General features: G+C 43.9%; 2 protein-coding genes across 2 annotated transcripts; one reads left to right on the top strand and one right to left on the bottom strand.

Moving 5' to 3' along the window:
- Positions 1 to 407: 407 nt before the first annotated feature.
- On the top strand, positions 408 to 1,833 carry LOC148057891 (uncharacterized; the record flags this gene model as incomplete). Its single annotated transcript, XM_087782710.1, is given in 2 exon segments — positions 408 to 570; positions 1,414 to 1,833. Coding segments are annotated over 2 exon segments (423 nt in total), but the record flags the coding sequence as incomplete, so codon positions are not given.
- A 2,725-nt stretch (positions 1,834 to 4,558) lies between these two features.
- Positions 4,559 to 23,220, bottom strand: fbxl16 (F-box and leucine-rich repeat protein 16). Its single transcript, XM_087782712.1, has 7 exons — positions 22,983 to 23,220; positions 13,189 to 13,902; positions 11,629 to 11,871; positions 11,299 to 11,564; positions 9,314 to 9,398; positions 6,946 to 7,009; positions 4,559 to 5,148 (listed from the first exon to the last, which is right to left on the bottom strand). Exons 2-7 carry the CDS (start codon positions 13,894 to 13,896, stop codon positions 5,000 to 5,002), a joined length of 1,515 nt encoding a protein of 504 aa, XP_087638838.1. The 5' UTR covers positions 13,897 to 13,902; positions 22,983 to 23,220; the 3' UTR covers positions 4,559 to 4,999.
- Positions 23,221 to 24,686: the final 1,466 nt, after the last annotated feature.

Raw genomic sequence — 24,686 nt, forward strand, 5'->3', positions numbered from 1 at the left:
TCTCTCTCTCTCTACCCTCTCCCTCTCTCTCTCACCCTCTCTCTCTCCCTCTCTCTCTCACCTCTCTCTCACTCTCTCTCACTCTCTCTCACCCTCTCCCTCTCTCTCTCTCACCCTCTCCCTCTCTCTCTCACCCTCTCCCTCTCTCTCTCTCACCCTCTCCCTCTCTCTCTCACCCTCTCTCTCTCTCTCTCACCCTCTCCCTCTCTCTCTCTCACCCTCTCCCTCTCTCTCTCACCCTCTCCCTCTCTCTCTCTCACCCTCTCCCTCTCTCTCTCACCCTCTCTCTCTCTCTCTCACCCTCTCCCTCTCTCTCTCTCACCCTCTCCCCTCTCTCTCTCACCCTCTCTCTCTCTCTCTCACCCTCTCTCTCTCTCTCTCTCACCCTCTCCCTCTCTCTCTCTCAGGTGCTGCAGTTGAGCAACAACAGTCTCTCTGAGGTTGAAGGTTCGACTCTGACGTCTCTCTACAGTTTGATGCTTCTCTCTCTGGACGGAAACAAACTTCGACACATTAAGTTCAAGACGTTCACGAGTCTGCAGACGAGCAACACTCACATCCAGCTGGCAGGTACGATTCTTAACTAGTAACTTGTGACTCTTAACTAGTAACTTGTGACTCTTAACTAGTAACTTGTGGATGTGACTCTTAACTAGTAACTTGTGACTCTTAACTAGTAACTTGTGACTCTTAACTAGTAACTTGTGACTCTTAACTAGTAACTTGTGGATGTGACTCTTAACTAGTAACTTGTGACTCTTAACTAGTCACTCTTAACTGGTAACTCATGACTCTTTACTAGAAACTCGTAGCTGGTGACTTTTAACTACTAACTTGTGACTCTTAACTAGTCACTCTTAACTGGTAACTCATGACTCTTTACTAGAAACTCGTGGCTGGTGACTTTTAACTACTAACTAGTCACTTGTGACTGGTGACTATTAACTAGTCACACGTGACACTTAACTAGTCAATCGTGACAGTTAACTTGTGGCTGGTGACTCTTAACTATTAACTTGTGACTCCTGACTCTTAACTAGTAACTTTTGAGTCATGACTAGTGACTCGTGACTCTTAACTATTAACTTGTGACTCCTGACTCTTAACTAGTAACTTTTGAGTCATGACTAGTGACTCGTGATGGTTAACTAGTAACTTGTGGCTGGTGATTCTTAACTAGTAACGCTTGACTCTTAACTATTAACTTGTGACTCGTGACTTGTGACTCTTAACTTGTGACTTGTGAGTCATGACTAGTGACTCGTGACGGTTAACTAGTAACTTGTGGCTGGTGATTCTTAACTAGTAACGCTTGACTCTTAACTATTAACTTGTGACTCGTGACTTGTGAGTCATGACTAGTGATTGTGACAGTTAACTATTAACTAGCGCCTCTGACTCGTGTGATCCCAGGAAACTGGTGGAGCTGCGACTGTGACCTTCACCGAGTCTTCGACAAGATCCTGGTGGTGCGACACCTGCAGGTGGACGACTACGCCAGCGTCACCTGTGCTGACCCGCCTCACCTGCGCGGCGAGGCTCTGGCGCAGGTGGACGCGCAGCTGTGCGTCGCTGAGACGGCGACTGGACTCGTCATCACGGTCACCGTGGTCGTCACCGTGGTGGCGGCGCTGGTGATGTCAGAGCGGAACAGGAAGAGGAATCGAGGCTAGAGGTCGTGGGGTCATGTTTGAACTGACGAGGGATTCAAACCATCATTTCTTTGAGTTTCTTCATGAAAACATCCCATCAATAAAAGTTAGTCATAGTTAATAAAGTGTTTGAATCTGAAGAGAATCGTTTATTTCCAAGAGTGTAGTTGCATCTTCTGACCGCCAGAGGCCGCTGTGGCGCAAACTACAGTGTTCTGTGGCTAATGTTAGCATGAAGCTAACAAATGATTTACGTTTAGATCAAATGTTTTCACTCAAGAATGAACTTTTGACATTTTCAATAAAACTTTATTTAAATGACAAATTCAATCATTTCTTGAACTAATATTTTCACATCATTGAATTAACGTTTGGATGCAGTTCATGTGTTCACCACTAGTTGTTGCTACGTCTGTGAGTCTACGGTAGTTATGTTAGTTAAGTTAGGTTAAGTTATGTTAGGTAAGTTCTGTGCACCTTCTCCCTGTGGCCGCCAGGGGGCAGCACACGCCCCGGGTCAGCGTGACCCTGAAAGAAAGTGCAGACGTGTGGGTTTTAACAAACGTGTTTATTCAAGAGTCAAAGATTCTAATATGTTCGACAAACACCGACAACACACGTTCAAATCAACAAATGTCCACCGGGGGGCGCCGCTCCACACTCACTCAACACCAGAGTCACGTTTCTTCTTCGGGTAAAAAATGCGAGCGACGCGTCCGGACGTCGATAAATAAAGACGAAGTAAATAAATAAATAAATATGTACAGAGAACAGACGACAGGCTCCGCCCACAAATAAAGGTCAACTGAGGTCAATCTTTTGGCACGAGCTGATCGCGTCATGTTGGCACGTGTGCGATAATAACCACCTCTGATGTCACTTCCTGGTCACGTGACCTCCTCGCTCAAGTCACGAGTCACATGATCCGACGCGTTGACGACTCATTGATCCTCCATCTTGAATCAAAGACTCTTTCTGACTCAAACACGAAACACTTGATTTCCGCGCGCGAGTCTTTCTGAGTCATCTGGGAAACATTTCAACTAGTGACTCAACTAGTGACTCGACTGGTGACTTAACTAGTGACTCGACTGGTGACTCAACAAGAGACTCGACCAGTGACTCGACTAGTGACTCGACCTGCGACTCGACCTGTGACTCAACTGGTGACTCAACCAATGACTTAACTAGTGACCCGACCCGTGACTCAACTAGTGACTCGACCAGTGACCCAACTTGAGACTCGACTAGTGACTCAACTAGTGACTCGACCAGTGACTCAACTAGTGACTCGACCAGTGACTCGACTAGTGACTCGACCAGTGACTCAACTAGTGACTCGACCAGTGACTCAACTAGTGACTCGACTAGTGACTCGACCAGTGACCCAACTTGAGACTCGACTAGTGACTCAACTAGTGACTCGACCAGTGACTCAACTAGTGACTCGACCAGTGACTCGACTAGTGACTCGACCAGTGACTCAACTAGTGACTCGACCAGTGACTCGACTAGTGACTCGACCAGTGACTCGACTAGTGACTCGACCAGTGACTCGACCAGTGACTCAACTAGTGACTCGACTAGTGACTCGACCAGTGACCCAACTTGAGACTCGACTAGTGACTCAACTAGTGACTCGACCAGTGACTCAACTAGTGACTCGACCAGTGACTCGACTAGTGACTCGACCAGTGACTCAACTAGTGACTCGACCAGTGACTCAACTAGTGACTCGACCAGTGACTCGACTAGTGACTCGACCAGTGACTCGACTAGTGACTCGACCAGTGACTCGACTAGTGACTCGACCAGTGACTCAACTAGTGACTCGACCAGTGACCCAACTTGAGACTCGACTAGTGACTCAACTAGTGACTCGACCAGTGACTCAACTAGTGACTCGACCAGTGACTCGACTAGTGACTCGACCAGTGACTCGACTAGTGACTCGACCAGTGACTCAACTAGTGACTCGACCAGTGACTCGACTAGTGACTCGACCAGTGACTCGACTAGTGACTCGACCAGTGACTCAACTAGTGACTCGACCAGTGACTCAACTAGTGACTCGACCAGTGACTCGACTAGTGACTCGACCAGTGACTCAACTAGTGACTCGACCAGTGACTCAACTAAAAATTCAACTTTGTTAAGATTTTGAGTCAAAAGTTGAACCAATGAAAGACTTTTAAAGGAGGGGTAGATAATAATAATGACCTCGTGATCCCAATCAACGAAAATAAAAACTCAGAGGTCAGAAGGGGCGGGACTAAAGGCATCAAATCATTTTGATTGGTCGTTTAGTTCAGTGACTCCATGAAGACTCTACCTGTACCCGTACTTGTATTTGTACGCGTACTTGTACTTGTACTTGTACTTGTACTTGTACTTGTACTCGTACCTGTACTTGTACTGGTACTCGTACTTGTACTTGTATCTGTACCTGTACCATTACTTGTATTTGTACGCGTACTTGTACTTGTACGCGTACTCGTACTTGTACTCGTACCTGTACTCGTACCTGTACTCGTACTTGTTCTGGTATCTGTACCTGTATTTGTATGCGTACCTGTACTGGTACTGGTACTGGTATCTGTACCTGTACTTGTATTTGTACTCGTACTCGTACTCGTACCTGTACCTGTACCTGCACCTGTACTGGTACTCGTACTTGTATCTGTACCTGTACCTGTACTTGTACTTGTACTTGTACTTGTACTTGTACTCGTACTTGTACAGGTACAAGTACAGGTACGAGTACAAGTACAAGTACAAGTACAAGTACAGTACCTGTACCTGCACTGGTACTCATACTTGTACTTGTACTTGTACTGGTACTGGTACTCATACTTGTACTTGTACTTGTACTTGTACTTGTACTGGTACTGGTACTCATACTTGTACTTGTACTTGTACTTGTACTTGTACTGGTACTGGTACTGGTACTGGTACTCATACTTGTACTCCACCTTGAACGAAGTACTCGTGAGCGAGAGGTTGTTGGACGTGAGTGTCTGAGTCGCAGGTGTGTGAGGTGAGGTGCATCATGGGAAGAAAACAAAGTACATTCATCAAAAGTGGATGAAGATCAACTTTGCCTCCGTCACACGCGTGCGACCCAGGACTTCCTCCCAGAAGCTGCTGCTGTTCACAGTCAAATGTTGATAAAGTTTTCCTGAAGGAAGAAAAGATGAAAGGATGAGATTCTTCGTGTATCAAAACCATGATCGTGCAACAGACGAGTTCCTCGTTCACATGTTCGTATGTTACACGCCATCATCTGTCAATCAAGTGGACAAGACGTCCTCCTCGGCGAGTCACGTGACCGGTCACATGACCAGCAGCTACTCGATGACCATGCAGTGCGGCAGGTGCTGCGAGTAGTACTTGAAGAGCTCGGCTGTGGCTCCAGGACAGTTGGTCAGTTCCAGCTCCTCCAGGTCCTGCAGCTGGATCAGGCCTGAGAGGCCCGTGGTGGTCAGCAGGGGGCAGCCTAGAGCACAGGTGAGGCTTTAGAGTCCACTTTAGTTTTGACTTGACTTTATATTTGACTTTAGTTTTTACCTTTTCTTATATTTGACTTTAATTTATATTTGACTTTATTTTTTACCTTTTTTTATATTTGACTTTAATTTATATTTGACTTTATATTTTACTTTATTTTATATTTTACTTCATTTTATATTTTACTTTATATTTTACTTTATTTTATATTTTACTTTATATTTTACTTTATTATATATTTTACTATATTTTATATTTTACTTTATTTTATATTTTACTTTATTTTATATTTTACTTTATATTTTATTTTATTTTATATTTTACTTTATATTTTACTTTATTTTATATTTGACTTTATATTTTACTTTATTTTATATTTTACTTTATATTTTACTTTATTTTATATTTTACTTTATATTTTACTTTATTTTATATTTTACTTTATTTTATATTTGACTTTATATTTTACTTTATTTTATATTTAACTTTATTTTTTATCTTTTTACTTTATTTGTTACTTTATTTTATATTTGACTTTATATTTGAATTTACTTTATATTTTACATTTTACTATTTATTTTATTTCATTTTATATTTGACTTTATTTTATATTTGACTTTACTTTATATTTTACTTTATTTTATATTTGACTTTATTTTTGACTTTATTTTGACTTTAGTTTATATTTTACTTTATTTAATATTTTACTTCATTTGATATTTGACTTTATTTTATATGTTACTTTACTTTATATTTAACTTTATTTTATATTTAACTTTATTTTTGACTTTATTTTTAACTTTATTTTTTACTTTATTTTTGACTTTATTTTATATTTTACTTTATATTTTATTTTATTTTATATTTTACTTTATATTTGACTTTATTTTATATTTGACTTTATATTTGACTTTATTTTATATTTGACTTTATATTTTACTTTATTTTATATTTGACTTTATTTTATATTTGACTTTATATTTAACTTTATTTTATATTTTACTTTATATTTTACTTTATTTTATATTTTACTTTATATTTTACTTTACTTTATTTTATATTTTACTTTATATTTTACTTTATTTTATATTTTACTTTATATTTTACTTTACTTTATATTTTACTTTATTTTATATTTTACTTTATATTTAACTTTATTTTATATTTTACTTTATTTTACTTTGTTTTATATTTTACGTTTTACTTTATATTTTACTTTATTTTACTTTGTTTTATATTTTACGTTTTACTTTATATTTTACTTTATTTTATATTTTACTTTATTTTATATTTTACTTTATATTTTACTTTATTTTATATTTGACTTTATTTTATATTTTACTTTGTTTTATATTTTTCTTTATATTTTACTTTAATTTACATTTTACTTTATATTTTATTTTATATTTAAATTTGTTTTATATTTTATTTTATATTTTACTTTATTTTATATTTTACTTTGTTTTATATTTTACTTTATTTTATACTTTACTTTATATTGAACTTTATTGTATATTTAACTTAACTTTATATTGAACTTTATTGTATATTTAACTTAAGTTTATATTTAACTTTATATTGAACTTTATTGTATATTTAACTTAAGTTTATATTTAACTTAATATTGAACTTTATTGTATATTTAACTTAAGTTTATATTGAACTTTATATTGAACTTTATTGTATATTTAACTTAAGTTTATATTAAGTTTATATTGAACTTTATTGTATATTCAACTTAAGTTTATATTGAACTTTATTGTATATTCAACTCTACTCGACTCACCTGCCAGCGACAGCAGACGAAGGCTCCTCATCCCGAACAGGTGCTGGAGCCCGAAGTCCTGAACCTGCAGCACAAGGAACCGTCAGAACCGTCAGAACCATGAGAACCGTGAGAACCGTCAGAACCGTGAGAACCGTGAGAACCGTCAGAACCGTCAGAACCGTGAGCACCGTCAGAACCGTGAGAACCGTGATAACCGTCAGAACCGTGAGCACCGTCAGAACCGTGAGAACCGTGATAACCGTCAGAACCATCAGGAACCGTGAGAACCGTGAGAACCGTGAGAACCGTGAGAACCGTCAGAACCGTGAGAACCGTGAGAACCGTCAGAACCGTGAGAACCGTCAGAACCGTGAGAACCGTCAGAACCATCAGGAACCGTGAGAACCGTGAGAACCGTGAGAACCGTCAGAACCGTCAGAACCGTCAGAACCGTCAGAACCGTCAGAACCGTGAGAACCGTCAGAACCATCAGGAACCGTGAGAACCGTCAGAACCGTCAGAACCGTGAGAACCGTCAAAACCGTGAGAACCGTGAGAACCGTGAGAGCCGTCAGAACCATCAGGAACCGTGAGAACCGTGAGAACTGTCAGAACTAGCAGAACCGTGAGAACCGTGAGAACCGTCATAACCGCAGAACCGTCATAACCGCAGAACCGTCAGAACCGTCAGAACCGTGAGAACCGTCAGAACCGTCAGAACCGTGAGAACCGTGAGAACCGTCAGAACCGTCAGAACCGTCAGAACCGTCAGAACCGTCAGAACCGTGAGAACCGTGAGAACCGTGAGAACCGTCAGAACCGTGAGAACCGTCAGAACCGTCAGAACCGTGAGAACCGTCAGAACCGTCAGAACCGTGAGCACCGTGAGCACCGTCAGAACCGTCAGAACCGTCAGAACCGTGAGAACCGTGAGAACCGTGAGAACCGTGAGAACCGTGAGCACCGTCAGAACCGTCAGAACCGTCAGAACCGTGAGAACCGTGAGAACCGTCAGAATCATCAGGAACCGTGAGAACCGTCAGAACCGTCAGAACCGTCAGAACCGTCAGAACCGTCAGAACCGTCAGAACCGTCAGAACCGTGAGAACCGTGAGAACCGTGAGAACCGTGAGAACCGTCAGAACCGTCAGAACCGTCAGAACCATCAGGAACCGTGAGAACCATCAGGAACCGTGAGAACCGTCAGAACTGTCAGAACCGTGAGAACCGTGAGAACCGTGAGAACCGTCAGAACCGTCAGAACCGTGAGAACCGTCAGAACCGTCAGAACCGTCAGAACCGTGAGCACCGTCAGAACCGTCAGAACCGTCAGAACCGTGAGAACCGTGAGAACCGTGAGAACCGTCAGAACCGTCAGAACCGCAGAACCGTCAGAACCGTCAGAACCGTGAGAACCGTCAGAACCGTCAGAACCGTCAGAACCGTGAGAACCGTGAGAACCGTCAGAACCGTGAGAACCGTCAGAACCGCAGAACCGTCAGAAACGTGAGTACCGTGAGAACCGTGAGAACCGTCAGAACCGCCAGAACCGTCAGAACCGTCAGAACCGTGAGAACCGTGAGAACCGTCAGAACCGTGAGAACCGTGAGAACCGTCAGAACCGTCAGAACTATCAGGAACCGTGAGAACCGTGAGAACCGTGAGAACCGTGAGAACCGTGAGAACCGTCAGAACCGTCAGAACCGTCAGAACCGTCAGAACCGTGAGAACCGTCAGAACCGTCAGAACCATCAGGAACCCTGAGAACCGTGAGAACCGTGAGAACCGTCAGAACCGTGAGAACCGTCAGAACCGTCAGAACCATCAGGAACCGTGAGAACCGTCAGAACCGTCAGAACCGTCAGAACCGTGAGAACCGTCAGAACCGTGAGAACCGTCAGAACCGTGAGAACCGTCAGAACCGCAGAACCATCAGAACCGTGAGAACCGTCAGAACCGTGAGAACCGCCAGAACCGTGAGAACTGTGAGAACCGTGAGAACCGTGAGAACCGTCAGAACCGCCAGAACCGTCAGAACCGTCAGAACCGTGAGAACCGTGAGAACCGTCAGGAACCGTGAGAACCGCCAGAACCGCCAGAACCGCCAGAACCGTCAGAACCGTCAGAACCGTCAGAACCGTCAGAACCGTCAGAACTGTGAGAACCGTCAGAACCGTCAGAACCCTCAGAACCGTCAGGAACCGTGAGAACCGTCAGAACCGTCAGAACCGTCAGAACCATCAGGAACCGTCAGAACCGTCAGAACCGTCAGAACCGTGAGAACCGTCAGAACCGTCAGAACTGTCAGAACCGTCAGAACTGTGAGAACCTAAGAACCGTCAGTGAAACCTTCGTGAAGACGATGAAGCTAAAGTCACATGATCACCTGACAGCACCAGCGTAGGTAGAGGCTCCTCAGCGACGACATCGTGGACAAGTATCCAAGACCCGTGTCGGTGACCCGCACACACCTGTGAACACAACACACCTGTGAACACAACACACCTGTGAACACAACACACGTCACACACCTGTGAACACAACACACCTGTGAACACAACACACCTGTGAACACAACACACCTGTGAACACAACACACGTCACACACCTGTGAACACAACACACCTGTGAACACAACACACCTGTGAACACAACACACGTCACACACCTGTGAACACAACACACCTGTGAACACAACACACATCACACACCTGTGAACACAACACACATCACACACCTGTGAACACAACACACGTCACACACCTGTGAACACAACACACCTATGAACACAACACACCTGTGAACACAACACACCTGTGAACACAACACACCTGTGAACACAACACACATGTGAACACAACACACCTATGAACACAACACACCTGTGAACACAACACACCTGTGAACACAACACACCTATGAACACAACACACCTATGAATACAACACACATGTGAACACAACACACCTATGAACACAACACACATGTGAACACAACACACCTATGAACACAACACACCTGTGAACACAACACACCTGTGAACACAACACTCCTATGAACACAACACACCTGTGAACACAACACACCTGTGAACACAACACTCCTATGAACACAACACACATGTGAACACAACACACCTATGAACACAACACACCTGTGAACACAACACACCTGTGAACACAACACACCTATGAACACAACACACCTGTGAACACAACACACCTGTGAACACAACACACCTATGAACACAACACACCTGTGAACACAACACTCCTATGAACACAACACACCTGTGAACACAACACACCTGTGAACACAACACTCCTATGAACACAACACACATGTGAACACAACACACCTATGAACACAACACACATGTGAACACAACACACCTATGAACACAACACACATGTGAACACAACACACCTATGAACACAACACACCTGTGAACACAACACACCTGTGAACACAACACACCTATGAACACAACACACATGTGAACACAACACACGTCACACACGTCCCATCATGCATCACTCTGCAACCATCTGTCCCATCATGCATCACTCTGCAACCATTTGTCCCATCATGCATCACTCTGCAACCATCTGTCCCATCATGCATCACTCTGCAACCATCTGTCCCATCATGCATCACTCTGCAACCATCTGTCCCATCATGCATCACTCTGCAATCATTTGTCCCATCATGCATCACTCTGCAACCATCTGTCCCATCATGCATCACTCTGCAACCATCTGTCCCATCATGCATCACTCTGCAACCATCTGTCCCATCATGCATCACTCTGCAACCATCTGTCCCATCATGCATCATTCTGCAATCATTTGTCCCATCATGCATCACTCTGCAACCATCTGTCCCATCATGCATCACTCTGCAACCATTTGTCCCATCATGCATCACTCTGAAACCATCTGTCCCATCATGCATCATTCTGCAACCATCTGTCCCATCATGCATCACTCTGCAACCATCTGTCCCATCATGCATCACTCTGCAACCATCTGTCCCATCATGCATCACTCTGCAACCATCTGTCCCATCATGCATCACTCTGCAACCATCTGTCCCATCATGCATCACTCTGCAACCATCTGTCCCATCATGCATCACTCTGCAACCATCTGTCCCATCATGCATCACTCTGCAACCATCTGTCCCATCATGCATCACTCTGCAACCATCTGTCCCATCATGCATCACTCCACAGACGCTCTCAGCTCTTATTTTGAAACCATGTTGTGTTTCCTGCAGACTCTCAGAGCCTCAGGTGTTCCTGACGGTTCAGTCCGTCGCTGGAGACCTTGTTGTGTAGCGAGTCCACCTCCGGACCAGGGTCGGACTCACCTGTCCAGCACCAGCTCCTCCAGCTTGTGCAGGTCGCAGGCGATGTACTCCAGAGCCATGTCCGTGATCCTCGGGCACCAGGACAGGTCCAGGCTGCGCAGCTTGCGGAGGTTCTCTGCGACCAGCTCCACGCCGTCGTCCGTGATCTTGGAGCAGCCGGAGAGACTGAGCGCCGTCAGGTTGGGGAGGCTGTGGACCATGTTGACCACGCCGTGGTTGGTGATCTCCCAGCAGGAGTGAAGGCGTAGCGTGTGCGTGGTGTAGCCCTGCAGGTCAACCACACACGTGAGGACACGTGACCTTGTGGACGCGGCGCGAGGTCGTCCCTACCTGCTTGGCCGTGAAGTAGGCCATGGCCGTGTCGGTGACGTGGTAGGCCTGCAGGCTCAGCTCCGACAGGTTGGGCAGCAGCTGTGAGATGGCGGCGATGGCGTCGTCGGCCACGTTGATGCAGTCGCTGACGCTCAGGGACGTGAGCCGGGCGTTGAGACTGGACCACAGACCCGCCTCCGTGAAGTCGTTGCAGCCCGAGAGCTCCAGGTGCATCAGACCCTGCATCTGCTCCAGCATCACCTGAGGAACCAGGTCACCGTCACACAGGAAACGCCTTATATGGACCTGCTCGTCCAGCCGTCTCCATGACAACCTCTCATCCCAGAATAGACTCCAGAATAGAAAACCATCTTTTCTACGAAACCAACTCGTGACGAAATATGTTGAAACACAAACGTTAGAAAGAGACACAAACTGCATGAAATACACAACGATGCAACTACACACAAGTCACACGTTTGTCGTGTATTTTAGTTCATGGTCGTATTTTGACTCGATCCGTGAATATTGTCAAATAAATGTGAACAAAGTTTAAAAATGTTCCAAAATATTATCTTGTGTTAAAACTTTATTTAAACAACAGTTTGAGCTTCTGAGCCTGACATGCTAGTAGCATGTAGCATGAGTTAGCATGTAGCATGTACAAGAGTTAGCATGTAGCATGAGTTAGCATGTAGCATGTACAAGAGTTAGCATGTAGCATGAGTTAGCATGTAGCATGTACAAGAGTTAGCATGTAGCATGTACAAGAGTTAGCATGCAGCATGAGTTAGCGTGTAGCATGTAGCATGGGTTAGCATTAGCATGGGAAAGCATGTAGCATGAGTTAGCGTGTAGCATGTACAAGAGTTAGCATGTAGCATGAGTTAGCGTGTAGCATTAGCATGGGTTAGCATTAGCATGGGAAAGCATGTAGCATGACTTAGCGTGTAGCATGTAGCATATAGCATGAGTTAGCATCTAGCATGAGTTAGCATGTAGCATGTACAAGAGTTAGCATGTAGCATGAGTTAGCATGTAGCATGGGAAAGCATGTAGCATGAGTTAGCGTGTAGCATGTAGCATATAGCATGAGTTGGCATGTAGCATGAGTTAGTGTGTAACATGTAGCATATAGCATGCGTTAGCATGTAGCATGAGTTAGCTTGTAGCATGTAGCATATAGCATGAGTTAGCATGTAGCATGAGTTAGCGTGTAGCATGTAGCATACAGCATGCGTTATCATGTAGCATGAGTTAGTGTGTAGCATATAGCATGCGTTAGCATGTAGCATGAGTTAGCGTGTAGCATGTAGCATACAGCATGCGTTATCATGTAGCATGAGTTAGTGTGTAGCATATAGCATGCGTTAGCATGTAGCATGAGTTAGTGTGTAGCATATAGCATGCGTTAGCATGTAGCATGAGTTAGCTTGTAGCATGTAGCATATAGCATGAGTTAGCATGTAGCATGAGTTAGCATATAGCATTGTTAGCATGTAGCATGAGTTAGCATGTAGCATCGTTAGCGCAAGAACCACGCACAGACACGCTTGTGTCGTCTGAAGGTGGACGTACCTCGAGTCCGGCGTCGGTGATGGTGGACCTCTTGAGACTGACTGAACGAACGCCCTTCTTGGACAGCGGGTAGTTGTCGATGAACTCACAAATGTCCAGGTCCGACACGCCCACCAGGCAGAAGGACTGGAAGCCTCGCAGCGCGAAAGCCTGCAGACTCACAAACTCTTTCTCGCCGCTGGGTAACAACGTGTAGAGCTCCTTGGCGTGCAGGATGGGCGTCACTCCCTCCCAGAACTTGGGCTGGTACAAGACCTTGCGCCAAGTCTTGCACACCTGCGCCAACACACATTTCTCCGCCGTGGTGAAGTACCAGAGCAGCCGGTTGAGCAGCTTCTCGTCCAGGACCAGCTGGCGCTCCAGCAACAGGGGCTTGGGTAGAGTGAGCGGGGGCAGCTTGCGCAGGGCCGGCTTCAGGCCCACCAGAGGCTTGTCCAGGTCAGGACCCAGCAGCGACGCCGCAGAGTGAGGCAGGCCCGGGCCGTCCAGGTGGTGGTGGTGGTGGTGGTGGTAGGAGAGAGACGAGGGCGGCGGCGGCAGGATGGACGGCACCGTGGACGACTGGCACAGGCGGTTCTTGGCGGCGGGGGTGCCCTTGGTGATGCTGGCGCTGCCCAGACCGTTGGGCTGGCTCGGGGGAAGCTTCACCATCCCGTTGCGAGTCACGCAGGTGGACTTCAGCTCGCTGGGGGTTGACATGTTCAACATCTGGACCTGGAGAGGAAACGCAGCTTTGTTAGAACAGAACCACAGACTTGGACCTGAGCCTCCAGTGACGATGAAGAGTCTACTGTCAGACCTGCTTTAAACATGACTTCATAGAGGGAACCATAGTTGACGTCAAGTCCACCTTATGGTCCTTATGTCACATTGTTACTCGGGCTCACAAGGAGATCTGGATATTCACCTGTCAGACTCAATAATCAGAAGCCAGATCTAAAGTCTTGGTTTCTGTGCAACACAGTTACAAAGTCACGGACCAGGGTCAGTAGCATCTGTGGCCAGTACCAAGACATGCTGGACTGGACCCACTTCAAGCTCGTAGACCAGGAGCACGCGTAAGAACAACAGACGAGTCGCACCAAGACCAACTTCCTCTTCTTCAGCACATGAAGCCGGTGTCGGTTCTGATCCGATCAGCCTCTCATGCTGTCGGGCTCAGAGCCACCACTTATGTAACGTCTGGACCAAGAGGTTCTTGTTACATGAGCAGGAAGACACGGACGAAGCTGAGGTCGTCATGTGATCAAGAGACGGCGATGATATCACCTGTGCAGGTGAACCGTCTCGAACTCAAAACTCTTGCTTTTCTTTCAGATATTTGACCTTTAATTGAAGTTGTTCTGATTTCTTTTGAAAACTGGACTAAAATAGCAAATAAATGTTAAAATTGATGACATTTATCTCAATTTATGTTGTAATTGACTTTTGAGACAATCACGCATGAAATACACAAACATGCAACTACACAAAAGTCTTGTTGTCGCGTCTTCAGCAGAAGTTTGTCGTGTATTTTGGTTCACTGTCTTTTTATTTTAACTTAATATTAACAAATCAAAAGGTGTCAATCAAACATCAGGTGTAAGTTATAAGTAATAAAAACAATCATTTGAATAATTTTATGAAAACATAAATAAATACATGAATGAAGTCAAACACACAATAACATTTATATATTTATTCATTCGTGATAAGAGCTTCTCGTCACTAATAACTATTATTTAAAAACACAAGGGAATTGAACCTTCCACCTCAAAGTAGTTCATATATAAAAATAAAAAAAATGTTATTAGTGGATATAGAATACACCTTTAACTGTTTTAACTGTTTTAACTAGTTTCTTAGCATGCTAATACCTGCTTACACGTGCTAACATATGCTCAAACAAGCTAACACATGCTAACAGCTGCTAATGCATGCTAACATATGCTAACAGCTGCTAATGCATGCTAACATATGCTAACAGCTGCTAATGCATGCTAACATATGCTAACAGCTGCTAATGCATGCTAACATATGCTAACAGCTGCTAATGCATGCTAACATATGCTAACAGCTGCTAATGCATGCTAACACATGCTAACAGCTGCTAATGCATGCTAACATATGCTAAAAAACGACTTACTTATGACACTTGAACTACTTTACTACTTTAAACAGTTTACTACTGTATATACCTTAACTACTTTAACTACCTTAACTTCTTTAAAAACTTTGCTTCTTTAATAGAATATAAAATGTTTAAATAAAACGATCTTAAAAATATACAAATTATTTACAATATTAGAAATGTAACACTATTAACACAATAAAAATAAAATAAAATAAAAACAAAAAATAAAATAAACACACGAGAAGAAAAACACTACGGATTAGCATCAGGATATTTCAAGAGTTTAAAGACAGCAGTTGAGATGAAGGACCTTCTATACGCTCCTACACTGGGGGCCTGAACCCCTGAAGGAGCTGCTCCTCCTCAGGTGCAGTGGAGTGTTGTCCCTGATGGAGGAGAGTCTGGAGAGTGTCCTCCTCTCTCCCACCTCCTCCACCTCCTCCTCTCTCCCACCTCCTCCACCTCCTCCTCTCTCCCACCTCCTCCTCTCTCCCACCTCCTCCACCTCCTCCTCTCTCCCACCTCCTCCACCTCCTCCTCTCTCCCACCTCCTCCTCTCTCCCACCTCCTCCACCTCCTCCTCTCTCCCACCTCCTCCTCTCTCCCACCTCCTCCACCTCCTCCTCTCTCCCACCTCCTCCACCTCCTCCTCTCTCCCACCTCCTCCTCTCTCCCACCTCCTCCTCTCTCCCACCTCCTCCACCTCCTCCTCTCTCCCACCTCCTCCACCTCCTCCTCTCTCCCACCTCCTCCTCTCTCCCACCTCCTCCACCTCCTCCTCTCTCCCACCTCCTCCACGAGTCCAGCGAGCGACAGGACAGATCCTCCTGACCAGCCTGTTCAGTCTCTTCCTGTCCTGGTCCTGCTGCTGCTCCCCAGCAGACCACAGATAGCAGAGGCTACCACTACCTTAACTACCTTAACTTCTTTAACTACTTTTCTACTTTACTACTCAAACAACCTTGACTACTTTAACTACTTTACTCCTTTTACTACTTTACTAATTTAACTACCTTGACTACTTTAACTACTTTTAATATTTTCCAGCTCCTCCATCAAAGCAGTAGAAGAACATTTCCTCGATGATGTTTGTGTTGATTTAATAAACTAACCACATGTTAACCAGGTATGAACCACATGTTAACCAGGTATGAACCACATGTTAACCAGGTATGAACCAAATGTTTACTAGGTATGAACCACGTGTTAACCAGGCATGAACCACGTGTTAACCAGGTATGAACCACTTGTTAGCCAGGTATGAACCACGTGTTAACCAGGTATGAACCACATGTTTACCAGGTATGAACCACATGTTAACCAGGTATGAACCACGTGTTAACCAGGTATGAACCACATGTTAACCAGGTATGAACCACATGTTAACCAGGTATGAACCACGTGTTAACCAGGTATGAAACACTTGTTAACCAGGTATGAACCACGTGTTAACCAGGTATGAACCACGTGTTAACCAGGTATGAAACACTTGTTAACCAGGTATGAACCACGTGTTAACCAGGTATGAAACACTTGTTAACCAGGTATGAACCACGTGTTAACCAGGTATGAACCACATGTTAACCAGGTATGAACCACGTGTTAACCAGGTATGAACCACGTGTTAACCAGGTATGAACCACATGTTAACCAGGTATGAACCACATGTTAACCAGGTATGAACCACGTGTTAACCACGTATGAACCACGTGTTAACCAGGTATGAACCACATGTTAACCAGGTATGAACCACTTGTTAACCAGGTATGAACCACATGTTAACCAGGTATGAACCACATGTTAACCAGGTATGAACCACGTGTTAACCAGGTATGAAACACTTGTTAACCAGGTATGAACCACGTGTTAACCAGGTATGAACCACGTGTTAACCAGGTATGAAACACTTGTTAACCAGGTATGAACCACGTGTTAACCAGGTATGAACCACGTGTTAACCAGGTATGAACCACATGTTAACCAGGTATGAACCACGTGTTAACCAGGTATGAAACACTTGTTAACCAGGTATGAACCACGTGTTAACCAGGTATGAACCACTTGTTAACCAGGTATGAACCACGTGTTAACCAGGTATGAACCACATGTTAACCAGGTATGAACCACATGTTAACCAGGTATGAACCACGTGTTAACCAGGTATGAACCACGTGTTAACCAGGTATGAACCACATGTTAACCAGGTATGAACCATGTGTTAACCAGGTATGAACCACATGTTAACCAGGTATGAACCACATGTTAACCAGGTATGAACCACATGTTAACCAGGAATGAACCACGTGTTAACCAGGTATGAACCACGTGTTAACCAGGTATGAATCATGTGTTAACCAGGTATGAACCATGTGTTAACCAGGTATGAACCACATGTTAACCAGGTATGAACCATGTGTTAACCAGGTATGAACCACATGTTAACCAGGTATGAACCATGTGTTAACCAGGTATGAACCACATGTTAACCAGGTATGAACCACGTGTTAACCAGGAATGAACCACGTGTTAACCAGGTATGAACCACGTGTTAACCAGGTATGAATCATGTGTTAACCAGGTATGAACCACATGTTAACCAGGAATGAACTGCGTGTTAACCAGGTATGAACCACGTGTTAACCAGGTATGAACCACATGTTAACCAGGAATGAACCACGTGTTAACCAGGTATGAACCACGTGTTAACCAGGTATGAACCACGTGTTAACAAGGTATGAACCATGTGTTAACCAGGTATGAATCATGTGTTAACCAGGTATGAACCACATGTTAACCAGGTATGAATCATGTGTTAACCAGGTATGAACCACATGTTAACCAGGTATGAACCACGTGTTAACCAGGTATGAACCACATGTTAACCAGGTATGAACCACGTGTTAACAAGGTATGAACCATGTGTTAACCAGGTATGAATCATGTGTTAACCAGGTATGAACCACATGTTAACCAGGTATGAATCACGTGTTAACCAGGTATGAACCACGTGTTAACCAGGTATGAACCATGTGTTAACCAGGTATGAACCACATGTTAACCAGGTATGAACCACGTGTTAACCAGGTATGAACCACATGTTAACCAGGTATGAACCACGTGTTAACCAGGTATGAACCATGTGTTAACCAGGTATGAACCAAATGTTTTTGGTTAACACGTGGTTCATACCTGGTTAACACATGGTTCATACCTGGTTAACACGTGGTTCATACCTGGTTAACACGTGGTTCATGCCTGGTTAACATGTGGTTCATACCTGGTTAACACATGGTTCATACCTGGTTAACACGTGGTTCATACCTGGTTAACATGTGGTTCATACCTGGTTAATACGTGGTTCATACCTGGTTAACATGTGGTTCATACCTGGTTAACATGTGGTTCATACCTGGTTAATACGTGGTCCATGCCTGGTAAACACGTGGTTCATGCCTGGTTAACATGTGGTTCATGCCTGGTTTACATGTGGTTCATACCTGGTTAACATGAGGTTCATACCTGGTTAACATGTGGTTCATACCTGGTTAATACGTGGTTCATGCCTGGTTAACATGTGGTTCATACCTGGTTAACATGTGGTTCATACCTGGTTAACATGTGGTTCATACCTGGTTAATACGTGGTTCATGCCTGGTTAACATGTGGTTCATGCCTGGTTAACATGTGGTTCATACCTGGTTAACATGTGGTTCATACCTGGTTAACATGTGGTTCATACCTGGTTAACATGTGGTTCATACCTGGTTAACACATGATTCATACCTGGTTAACATGTGGTTCATACCTGGTTAACATGTGGTTCATACCTGGTTAACATGTGGTTCATGCCTGGTTAACATGTGGTTCATACCTGGTTAACACGTGGTTCATGTCTGGTTAACATGTGGTTCATACCTGGTTAACACATGGTTCATACCTGGTTAACATGTGGTTCATACCTGGTTAACATGTGGTTCATGCCTGGTTAACATGTGGTTCATACCTGGTTAACACGTGGTTCATGCCTGGTTAACACGTGGTTCATACCTAGTAAACATTTGGTTCATACCTGGTTAACACGTGGTTCATGCCTGGTTAACACGTGGTTCATACCTAGTAAACATTTGGTTCATACCTGGTTAACATGTGGTTCATACCTGGTTAACATGTGGTTAGTTTATTAAATCAACACAAACATCATCGAGGAAATGTTCTTCTACTGCTTTGATGGAGGAGCTGGAAAATATTAAAAGTAGTTAAAGTAGTCAAGGTAGTTAAATTAGTAAAGTAGTAAAAGGAGTAAAGTAGTTAAAGTAGTCAAGGTTGTTTGAGTAGTAAAGTAGAAAAGTAGTTAAAGAAGTTAAGGTAGTTAAAGTAGTAAAGCATTTAATGAAGTTAAGGTAGTTAAATTAGTTAAGGTATATACAGTAGTAAACTGTTTAAAGTAGTAAAGTATTTCAAGTTTCATAAGTAAGTCGTTTTTTAGCATATGTTAGCATGCATTAGCAGCTGTTAGCATGCATTAGCAGCTGTTAGCATGCATTAGCAGCTTTTAGCATATGTTAGCATGCATTAGCAGCTGTTAGCATATGTTAGCATGCATTAGCAGCTGTTAGCATGCGTTAGCTTGTTTGAGCATATGTTAGCATGTGTAAGCAGGTATTAGCATGCTAAGAAACTAGTTAACACAGTTAAAACAGTTAAAGGTGTATTCTATATCCACTAATAACATTTTGTTTTTTTTATAAATTAACTACTTTGAGGTGGTAGGTTCAATTCCCTTGTGTCGTAGCTGTCGTAACCAGGTATGGACCACATGTTAACCAGGTATGAACCACATGTTAACCAGGTATGAACCACATGTTAACCAGGTATGAACTACATGTTAACCAGGTATGAACCACATGTTAACCAGGTATGAACCACATGTCAACCAGGTATGGACCACATGTTAACCAGGTATGAACCACATGTTAACCAGGTATGAACCACATGTTAACCAGGTATGAACCACATGTTAACCAGGTATGAACCACATGTTAACCAGGTATGGACCACATGTTAACCAGGTATGAACCACATGTTAACCAGGTATGAACCACATGTTAACCAGGTATGAACCACATGTTAACCAGGTATGGACCACATGTTAACCAGGTATGAACCACATGTTAACCAGGTATGAACCACATGTTAACCAGGTATGAACCACATGTTAACCAGGTATGGACCACATGTTAACCAGGTATGAACCACATGTTAACCAGGTATGAACCACATGTTAACCAGGTATGAACCACATGTCAACCAGGTATGGACCACATGTTAACCAGGTATGGACCACATGTTAACCAGGTATGAACCACATGTTAACCAGGTATGAACCACATGTTAACCAGGTATGAACCACATGTTAACCAGGTATGAACCACATGTTAACCAGGTATGAACCACATGTTAACCAGGTATGAACCACATGTTAACCAGGTATGAACCACATGTTAACCAGGTATGAACCACATGTTAACCAGGTATGAACCACGTGTTAACCAGGTATGAACCACGTGTTAACCAGGTATGAACCACGTGTTAACCAGGTATGAATCATGTGTTAACCAGGTATGAACCACATGTTAACTAGGTATGAACCACATGTTAACCAGGTATGAACCACATGTTAACCAGGTATGAACCACATGTTAACTAGGTATGAACCACATGTTAACCAGGTATGAACCACGTGTTAACCAGGTATGAACCACATGTTAACCCGGTATGAACCACATGTTAACCAGGTATGGACCACATGTTAACCAGGTATGAACCACATGTTAACCAGGTATGGACCACATGTTAACCAGGTATGAACCACATGTTAACCAGGTATGAACCACATGTTAACCAGGTATGAACCACATGTTAACCAGGTATGAACCACATGTTAACCAGGTATGAACCACATGTTAACCAGGTATGGACCACGTGTTAACCAGGTATGAACCACATGTTAACCAGGTATGAACCACATGTTAACCAGGTATGAACCACATGTTAACCAGGTATGAACCACATGTTAACCAGGTATGAACCACATGTTAACCAGGTATGAACCACATGTTAACCAGGTATGAACCACATGTTAACCAGGTATGAACCACGTGTTAACCAGGTATGAACCATGTGTTAACCAGGTATGAACTACATGTTAACCAGGTATGAACCACATGTTAACCAGGTATGGACCACATGTTAACCAGGTATGGACCACATGTTAACCAGGTATGAACCACATGTTAACCAGGTATGAACCACATGTTAACCAGGTATGAACCACATGTTAACCAGGTATGAACCACATGTTAACCAGGTATGAACCACATGTTAACCAGGTATGAACCACATGTTAACCAGGTATGAACCACATGTTAACCAGGTATGAACCACATGTTAACCAGGTATGAACCACATGTTAACCAGGTATGAACCACATGTTAACCAGGTATGAACCACATGTTAACCAGGAATGAATCATGTGTTAACCAGGTATGGACCACATGTTAACCAGGTATGGACCACATGTTAACCAGGTATGAACCACATGTTAACCAGGTATGGACCACATGTTAACCAGGTATGGACCACATGTTAACCAGGTATGAACCACATGTTAACCAGGTATGAACCACATGTTAACCAGGTATGAACCACATGTTAACCAGGTATGGACCACATGTTAACCAGGTATGGACCACATGTTAACCAGGTATGAACCACATGTTAACCAGGTATGAACCACATGTTAACCAGGTATGAACCACATGTTAACCAGGTATGGACCACATGTTAACCAGGTATGAACCACATGTTAACCAGGTATGAACCACATGTTAACCAGGTATGAACCACATGTTAACCAGGTATGGACCACATGTTAACCAGGTATGGACCACATGTTAACCAGGTATGAACCACATGTTAACCAGAGATCAACTTATGAATGTTGTGTTGAAGACTTTAAGAGATAAATGTTTATTGTTTAGAAACAACATATGTTGGTCAATAACACATAAAAGTACTTGAAGATAATAATAAACATCAATAATATTAACTTGTTAATAATACGTACTAAGAACATCTACAACAACATTTGAACAGAAGTATTAAACTATATTATTTCTGTTCTCTGACGTCAGTACATGTTGATGTAATAACGTCATAATAACGTGAGTGTGTCTTATCTTCGTCGTCACTGGTGAAATACTTGTGTTGTTGCAGGTGAACACGTGACAGGGAAGGAGGGATGAATGGAGGACAAGCATCTCAAACCAAAACATTTGTGCAGCTGTAAGAGCGCTGCGCGGTTACGTCACGGACAGACGCTGACGTCATCGAGCCGCTTGAAAACCTGCAGCTCGATGATGACGATCATCTGTGAAATGATGGAGGTGACGATGATGAAGATGAAGTGATGAAGGTGATGGTGCTGATGATACAAAGAGTCTCCATCACTGTCTTCTCGCCTCGTGCGGAGCCGCAGTGTGGATGCTGCCATAACACACGCGCGCACACGCACACGCACACACGCACACACACGCTGCACCCTCATCCTCCTCATCCTCCTCTTCCTCCTCCTCCTCCTCTTCCTCCTCTTCCTCCTCATCCTCCTCATCCGCCCTCTTACCTCTCGGATGAAGATCACTCGTTAATCCATCTTCCTCTCGCGGCTCCAGACCCCGGATGTCCAGTAATCACGAGTAACGCGAGTGTTTCCGAACAGAACCGAGTCCTGCTCGTGATCTACCGCGCGGGGGGCGGGCACGCGCGTGCCGAGCCCATGGAGAAGGTCCAGAAGGAGAAGGTCCAGGACCAGGTGGAGGATGTTCGAGCTCCTCACAACACAACACTGGCCCTCTGTCTCGTAGTTCCTCCTCCGCGCACACGCGCACTCACGCACGCGCCGCCTGTCATTTAAAGAGATAGCAGGGACCCGGATGTTGTTGCCCACAGACTCTTATGTAACCCGAGCACATCCTGCAGCCCCGGCCGCGCGCACGCGCACGCGATGGGCGGGGCCTGCGGGGGTCAGGGGTGAAGGGTCAGTCGAGCCCAACAACACAAGGTTGTGTAGGTACATGAATAGATTATGACCAGTGTGTGTTGGTTGTGTGTATGACATTGTGTGGGTTGTGCGTTGAGTTGACTTGGTGTAAGTTTTGTTGTTTTGTGTCTTTTGTGTAGTGTGTAGAAGTGTGAGAGTTTTGGTGTTTTCTCTTTCTACAGTGTGTAGTTTGTTTTGTGTTTTACATATTTTGCTTATTCTAGTGTGTGTTTAGATGACGTGTGTGTGTGTTGATGGATGGATTGTTGTGTTTATTACTGTTTTGTGCATTTGTAATTATTGTGTGTATAGTGAGTTTTTGTATAGAGAGGAGATACAGAGGAGATACAGAGGAGATACAGAGGAGATACGGAGGAGATACAGAGGAGATACAGAGGAGACACAGAGGAAAAGAGATACAGAGGAGAAGCAGAGGAGATACAGAGGAGAAGCAGAGGAGATACAGAGGAGATACAGAGGAGATACAGAGGAGATACGGAGGAGATACGGAGGAGATACAGAGGAGATACAGAGGAGATACAGAGGAGATACAGAGGAGATACAGAGGAGATACAGAGGAGACACAGAGGAAAAGAGATACAGAGGAGAAGCAGAGGAGATACAGAGGAGAAGCAGAGGAGATACAGAGGAGATACAGAGGAGATACAGAGGAGATACAGAGGAGACACAGAGGAGATACAGAGGAGATACAGAGGAGATACAGAAGAGATACAGAGGAGATACAGAGGAGATACAGAAGAGATACAGAGGAGATACAGAAGAGATACAGAGGAGATACAGAGGAGATACAGAGGAGATACAGAAGAGATACAGAGGAGATACAGAAGAGATACAGAGGAGATACAGAGGAGATACAGAGGAGATACAGAAGAGATACAGAGGAGATACAGAAGAGATACAGAGGAGACACAGAGGAGATACAGAGGAGATACAGAAGAGATACAGAGGAGATACAGAAGAGATACAGAGGAGATACAGAGGAGATACAGAAGAGATACAGAGGAGATACAGAAGAGATACAGAGGAGATACAGAGGAGATACAGAGGAGATACAGAAGAGATACAGAGGAGATACAGAGGAGATACAGAAGAGATACAGAAGAGATACAGAAGAGATACAGAGGAGATACAGAGGAGATACAGAAGAGATACAGAGGAGATACAGAAGAGATACAGAGGAGATACAGAGGAGATACAGAGGAGATACAGAAGAGATACAGAGGAGATACAGAGGAGATACAGAGGAGACACAGAGGAGATACAGAG

Source organism: Callionymus lyra, unplaced genomic scaffold, assembly GCF_982586985.1.
Source record: "Callionymus lyra unplaced genomic scaffold, fCalLyr1.hap1.1 HAP1_SCAFFOLD_402, whole genome shotgun sequence".
Classification (NCBI taxonomy): Eukaryota; Metazoa; Chordata; class Actinopteri; order Syngnathiformes; family Callionymidae; genus Callionymus; species Callionymus lyra.

Bases quoted from the DNA above. Each gene is read 5' to 3' on its own strand.
- fbxl16 (XM_087782712.1), bottom strand. From the start codon at position 13,896: ATGTTGAACATGTCAACCCCCAGCGAGCTGAAGTCCACCTGCGTGACT. The intron at 11,565-11,628 runs GTAGGGACGACC...GTTGACCTGCAG, and splicing joins CCTACTTCACGGCCAAGCAG to GGCTACACCACGCACACGCT. The intron at 9,399-11,298 runs GTGAGTCCGACC...TTGTGTTCACAG, and splicing joins GAGGAGCTGGTGCTGGACAG to GTGTGTGCGGGTCACCGACA.